Raw genomic sequence first — 7631 nt, forward strand, 5'->3', positions numbered from 1 at the left:
TATCTATATTAAATTGAATTACTTAAAATAATAAAAAATAGCTAATAAAAACAGGAAATATATGAATAGTTATAACATTAATATTGAGAATAAATAGTCATTTTTGATCATGTAAAATTTGATCGTTCTCAAAATTAACTAAAAAAACAAGCGTCAATCTATAGTACAGATGCTGTTTGATACAGATTTACAGATATTCCTTTTATATGAATATGAGATGGACACCTGGCCATTTTGTTGCAGAGCTTGTCTCCTGCTTTATGTTTACGGTGGCTGAGCCCGTTAGCCAAGATTTTCTTTTTTGTTTGTGTTTTTGGACATGGCCTTAGGCCGAAGAGCTGACACAGCCTACACAAACAGAACCCAGCCCGACTCAAAGCCCTACCCAGTACCCACGTCAAGACCCGCCCTCCCCTAACAGCTCCAAACCGACTAAATACCCATTTTGGTCCCTGAGCGCGATTATTCATTTTGGTCCCTGAAATTCAAAATTACCTATACTGGTCCTTCATATTCAAGTTTAGGCACCAATGTGGTCACTCGATTCTTTCCGGTGATGACTAGACAAATGGAATGCTCAGATGACACTCTTCCTACCACGTTGGATGATGAGTAAACGACGTCGTTTATCCTTAGCACCCAAATAAGTCAGAAATGTCATCGTTTTGTATATAAAGGGAGAAAAAACGATGGAGACCCAAAATAAAGTATTCGTCTTCTTCTCTACCTCTACTATTCTTCGTTTCTAACTTGTTTGGACGCCAAAAGTAAACGATGTTGTTTACTCATCATCCAGCGTGACAAGGAGGGTGCAATCTCAGCACGGAAAGAATTGAGGGACCATATTGGTGCCTGGACTTGAATATGGAGGACCAACATAGGTAATTTTAAATTTCAAGGACCAAAATGAGTAATCGCTTCAGGACCAAAATGAGGATTTAGTCGCCCCAAACCTCCCTTCCTCGCCCTCACCCTTGAAGACTGCCATCGTTTGTTGCATGGAGGCAAAATCAGGCACCTGGATCCTCGACTGTGGCCTCGATTGGAATCCTCATCAGGTACTGCCTTCTTGAGGTCGCCCATGTCGCGCCTACCCCGACTCGATAACTGTTGGTCGTCTTCAATGGTGACCATTTTGTGCTTTTTCACAATGACTGCGACCTCTCTCCAACATGCATGTCATTTCATTCTTCCTGGACTGCGCTTGCCAATACCTTGAAGGAGCTCCTTCTCCTGTTTCGTGGTGATTCCGACTCTCACCTCCCGTGTCCCCTCCCCACATGCATTGAAGCTGTCGGCGACTTCTTCCATGGTCCCTCCTCCCTGTCTCTATTGATTGAAATATAAGCGAATTGTTGAACAGATTCATCTCGTAGCACGCGTTTCCTGCATCTGGCCGTCCACGCTTTTGTTGCCGGCGCGATCAAAAGTTGCTGCTGTTCTGGTGCATACAGACTTTAAGAGATGGTAGTAGACTAATGCTAGAAAGGCTTCACCAAATGAAGGTGCATACAGACTTTAAGAGACAATAAACTTTGGTTTTTGCAGCAATATTTTGGATGAGTTGCTTTGAAGACCATTTGGTGAAACTAAGCTTTCATAGTAGATATAAGCCATCCTAAAACCTATACTTTGACAAAGACTAGGATAGTTCTCCTTTAAATTTATGTTGTCAGGTGAATTTATGCTACCATTCTTTAAATTACACAAAATTATTCTTAAAGATGGAGAAATGGCCAAAAGAACATTACTTTCCGAGATGTAAAGAGATTGTAAAGGAAAACTCAAATTTACGAGATGCGGGTGGAACGGAATAATTGCCAATTTAGTCCAGGATTGAGCATCTCCATATCCTTTCATCTGCCACACAAACCAGCATTGTGCGTTCAAATGCTCATAACAAATAGAAAGACAGTTTCTCAATATACATAAATAAGTGCTCATCCTCTGGAAATAATCATCTGAATCGGTATAAGGCAGAGAGAAATGACTATAAGTCTCTTTACCCAAATCAAAATAAACAACCACCTCATGATTAACACTCCAATTAATAGTGCATGCTCAGCTACTACCAAAAAACACCCTTTCCATATTATCAGGCATAAAAGGGTCGTCAGTTGGAACACCAGGTTGGCCAAATGGGATATCATCAATTCTTCTCCAGGAAGAAGTTGGTCCAAAAGTATAAATTCTGGTACTAAATTCCAAACCAGATGGCCCTTTCTTCCTTATAATTCCAAAAAGCTTGTAGCTGTCACTGAGATGATCATAACCAAAGCCACAAACGCTGACTTGACCGCTGATTTGTGGTGACTGGAATGTGAATCCGGTATAGGGGTTCCACAACATGCCATGTGTATTCTGGCCGCCATCATCATCATCAAAAAAGCATAACAATCCATGGCAAGAACCAACGATTCTGTTGTAGCGTTGTCCACTGAAGCAATCGACTTTAGTAGGTTCAAAAGGTTTGTCCATTATTGACCGTACGGACAGAATTCCAAAACTGTCGTATCTGACACCATTGTCTCGTAGCGAAGTCAGGCTTGGATCGCATAAGCATGAACGACGAAGGTGGTTGCGGGTGAAGTCAGGGGCGGAAATTAGGTTTCTCCAGGAACTGCACACGCTCCTTAGGGAAACAAGCGTCCTTGCCGGAAGCCTCAGCAAGATATCCATTATCAATTCCTTCGGAAGGTCTGGCAGCGGCGGCGTTCTTGCGGTGGCCGTGTGATGACGGAGCAGTACACGTCCTGTCGACGCGTTCTTCTCGGCGTCATTCATAATTATGATCAGTAACGTCATCGTTTCAGTTTGAGTTTGCGTTGCTAGATGACTATCGATCTAAAATCTATTCTAATGTTCTTATTGTATTCTATTTATATGAAGGTTTTCATGTTTCAAAATGACATTAGCATCTCAATGGATCTATGGACGGTTTTAATATGAGATCAAAATCACAAACGGCCGATCCAATTGAATCTAATCAAATCTTCTAAACTAAAATAATATATTGATCGTAATCACAAATGATTTGAGTTGAATTTGTTTCAAATAAATTATATAAATTGGATCCCAATTTTTATATATTTTTTCTACACAATTGCGGGCATAAATTTGATTGAGTTTTGGATAAATTTTTGTGCTTTTTGGGCGTCATTAATTTTGATAAAAAAATATTATTTTTAATAATTTTTTTTAACATATTTTCCTCTGTAAAAGCCTCGTCGAAAATTATTTATCGACGAATTTTTTTCTGTCAGAAAATTACCGACGGATTTTTACCAGTTACCGACGGATTTTCCCTTTGTAAATTCTCGATCCATTTTCCGAAGGCGACGAACTTTCCGACGGATTTTTTGTCTGTAATTACAGACGAATTTTTCGTTTGTAATTACAGACGAATTTTTCGACAAATTTTCTGTCTGTAATTACAGACAAATTTTCTGACAGATTTTTCGTCTGTAATTTAAACTTTGCAAAATCATCTCACACTCTGATTACAGACAAAAAATCCGTCTGTAAATCCGTCAGTGAGAAAAAATATAATTTTTTTTAGATTTTTTCATTGCAAAATAAACTTGTTTTCATACAAAATAAATATAAATTTAATACAAATTTTTATCTACTTTGTATTTAGTGAACCTCATCAGCTCCGCTACCTCCAGATCCCATATTTGCCAACCGATCTGCCACGACATTAGCTTCTCTCGGGATAAGCTCAAAACGAATATCCCAATCCCTTCTTAACTTCAAGTCAAAGATCAGTTGTATCACTTCTTTTTCAAGATGTCAGAGTGGAACTTGCCAACTAGTCACTAGCTCAAAAGCTGATGCGCAATCTGTCTCACAGACAGCAAGCTTAAGACCCGCCTCCCAAGCCCAAGCCAAACATTTTCATATACTCCACAACTCCATCTTGATGACACTAGATCCAAAGGAATTTCCTGAGCATCCCATTACCCATTGACTGGAGCTATCGCGAATTACCCATCCAAAACCAGCACAATCATCTCCCAAGTTCACACTCCCATCACAATTTAACTTCCAAGCACCAGGTTCTGGCGGAGACCAAGACAGAGATTTTAATCCCTGGATGCAACACACTCGATTCTGATTTGTATATTCAAAATCCACCATGCACCTGCGAGCCTTGTATGCAATTGACCCAGCAGATCCAAAAATTCCCTGAAAATTATCCATATTTCTGTCTTGCCAAATTGACCATATTATAGCTGCAAATTTGGAACAACCTTCATTGAGGAGGCCATGCTTGAACCAATTATGCACCTCGTGAGAGCCAAAGAAACATACATAAGAAAAACCTAGAGAAACCCAAACTGATCGCACCACTTCACAATCCCGAAAACAATGAAGAATTATCTCCGGAAGTTGATTGCAACGTGTACATAAGGATGAGGAGGAGAGATGTCACCGAAAACGCAGATATTGAGTTGGTACAGCATCATGAAGGCAAAGCCACACTAGGAGCCTCAACTTTTCAGGGACCCACGCCTTCCAAAGCCAAAGTCAATTGATATTTCTATCCCAATTCAACTTATTCTGAATTAATTAACCATAAATATCCTTATTTAGCAGAGTAAAGAGTGTGCTCCCAACTCCAACCCAAATCACGACCAGAAGCCGAAATATGTACTAAACTAAGAATGTCTTCCCTTAAGTCCATAGGAATAAAAGAGTAAATCCTCTCCAAATGCCGCAAAGCAATACCTCCAAACTTTTTCGGAGTCGTCAAAACTCTCCAAGATGCTAAATGAAGACCACGGTGATTATGACTACCACACCAAATGAAACTTCTAGTAAACTTATCAATGTTAGAGTATACACCTGATGGAAAAAGGCTTACTTGCATCCTATAAATAGGTATAGAAGATAAAACTGATTTAGCAAGGTAAATCCGACCAGCTTTATTAAGGAAGCGACCTTTCCAAGATGCTAGCCTATTAGTAAGCTTATCAACCACATCATTAAAATCAGCTTTAGTAACTCTGCCATGCTTAAGGGGGACACCAGACACCATTCCCAGAGAATTAACAAATCGGATAGAAGAAATACCAGTGAAGAGATCCTTGCGTTGTCTAGAAACATTCATAGAACAGATAGCACGAGATTTGTCAAAATTCACCTTCATACCAGATGCTCTGCAAAAGGTGGCCATAGTGTCCAAAACATGAAGCACTTGAGATTTCTTCGCTTTGCAAAAAAGGATAAGGTCGTCTGCAAAAAGGAGATGGGAGATTACAGGACCTCCCCTAGACACAGTCACTGGTTTCCATCTACCAACCTCCACTTGCCTAGCAATGAGGCAACTCAACCTCTCCATACAAATAACAAATAAATAAGGAGACATCGGGTCTCCTTACCTCAAACCCCTCTTTGGCTGAAAACCATCCAACCGGTTAACATTCCACATTAGAGAAAGGGAGGAAGACTTTACACATTTCATAATAAGAGAAATAATAGTACCTGGAAAGCCAAACATTAGGAGAGATTGCTCCAAAAGCTCCCAGCTCACCCTGTCATAAGCCTTTTCTAGGTCAATTTTAAAAGCAAGAACACCTTTTTTTGATTTGGTTTTCTTCATAAAATGGAGAACTTCCTGGGCTACAATGATATTGTCTGGGGCACCCCTTCCAGGAATAAACCCTCCCTGCAGAGGACCAATGATATCTTGTAGAAAAGGTCGTAACCTCTCCACAACCACCTTAGTTATAATCTTGTAGATGACATTACAGAGGCTGATAGGACGAAACTCTTTCATGCGAGACGGGTTATCAACTTTAGGAATCAGCACCACCAAAGTGTCAAACAGAGCACTATCCAGATCAAACCCAGCGAAAGTCTTCTTAACAAGTTTCCATACCTCTGTACCAACCACTTCCCAATATTCCTTGAAGAAAAAAGCCTGAAAACCATCGGCACCTGGGGCCTTAAAAGAGTTCATACCCATAACCACCTTCCTAACATCTTCTTTAGAAACATTTCTTGTGAGACTTTCAATAGCCTCACGAGATAAAGAAGGTAATTCCTGATCCCCCATCACATCAAGTTCTACATGTTCCACATTACAAAAAAGATCTCTATAAAATCCAATTGCACATTCTTCGAGTTCTTGCGGATCAATACTCCATCTTCCATCCTCCAAAAATAACCCCTGAACCTTGTTACGCTTCCTCCGCATAATGGTTTGCATATGAAAGAACTTAGTATTTCTATCTCCAAATCTGACCCAATGCTCTCGGAATTTTTGATACCAAAACAACTCCTCTTGCATAAGCAGATTACTATATTCAGCCTGTAACTCCCTTTCTTCCTGTATGAGGGATAAAGCATCAACTCTCTCCATTCGCTGTTGGATACTGGTCACACGCCTCTCCAATTCCCTCTTTCTTTTAAAAATATTCCCAAAGACATCTCGGTTAAAGGCCAAAGCATCATCTCTGACTTGAGAAAGGCAACGAATAGGATTGGGTCTACCCTTGTCCCAAGCACCCCTGACCACCGACAAAAAACTTGGGTGATAAGACCAAGCTACTTGAAAATGGAAAGGTTTTACCTCGACTCTTCTATCATTACCTTGACATCGTATCATAATGGGACAGTGATCAGAATGCATCCTCGCCAAATTCTCCACATAGCTTTCCGGAAAACGAAAACACCAAGCATCAGTAGCCACAGCCCTATCCAGCCTCTTCGAGATGAACCGATTACCCTGCATATGTCTGAACCAAGTGTACAAAGATCCATGGGCTCCCAAATCAATCAAACCACACTCATCTAGGAGAGCTCCAAACCGCTCTGCCCTTCGAGAGACAAAGTTCCCACCTTTAACCTCAGATGAAAGAAGGACCTCATTAAAATCCCCAATAGCTAATAAAGGACCTGAATAATTTCTAGAAAAATCTGTCAAAACCCTCCAAGCTTCTTCCCTTTTGCTAGGAACGGGACTTGCATAAATTGCTGCACAGACCCAAGAAAAATCGCCATTCGAAAACTCAACACACACCACTTGCAAACTCGCTGCCACGACATTGCAAGATACTCCGGGCCATGCAGAGAGCACCCAAATACCTCCACTATGCCCCTGAGCTTCATCAATATGAATAGGAGTATAACCTAATCTGTTCAAAAAGACAGCCATCTTTTGGAAAGCACAATGAGTCTCTAAAATGATAAAAACGTACGGATGAAAATTCTTTACCAATTGTTTCAGATGCACCCGAGCCAGCTTATTTCCAGCTCCTCTCACATTCCAAGCTATAATATTTGTACAATCCATATTAATATTACTTGGAGTGAGACCCACACCTCAGATTATTTGAGGGTAGTGAGTGGGGTCTCCACTGTAACCACACTGTGCCCATTCTCAACCGGAGAATTCTGAAGAGAATTAGGCCTTAATCTCTTTAAATTGCTTTTGAATGGCGTTTTAGAAGTCTCTGCGCCTTGCGAATAAGCCCCTGCCCGTTCTGAACCAGGTCCTTGCTTGCCACCCGTCACACCTTGAGCAGAGGTAAAACCTGACGAAGCTAATTTAAAGTTCCTCGCTTGTTTTAGCACTTGATTGCCCTTACTTATGTGTAAAGATGATTCAACCACATTGATGCCTT

The 7631-nt window shown here is 40.6% G+C and overlaps 1 protein-coding gene across 1 annotated transcript; it reads right to left on the reverse strand.

The window, feature by feature from the left end:
* Window positions 1946–2902, reverse strand: LOC107606427 (F-box/kelch-repeat protein At3g23880-like). The gene has a single exon (XM_021106865.1). The coding sequence runs from the start codon at window positions 2803–2805 to the stop codon at window positions 2062–2064; it is 744 nt and encodes a 247-aa protein (XP_020962524.1). The 5' UTR covers window positions 2806–2902; the 3' UTR covers window positions 1946–2061.

This window comes from Arachis ipaensis, chromosome B07 (assembly GCF_000816755.2).
Source record: "Arachis ipaensis cultivar K30076 chromosome B07, Araip1.1, whole genome shotgun sequence".
Lineage (NCBI taxonomy): Eukaryota > Viridiplantae > Streptophyta > Magnoliopsida > Fabales > Fabaceae > Arachis > Arachis ipaensis.

Coding starts and splice junctions, on each gene's coding strand:
- LOC107606427 (XM_021106865.1), bottom strand. CDS start 2,805: ATGACGTTACTGATCATAATTATGAATGACGCCGAGAAGAACGCGTCG.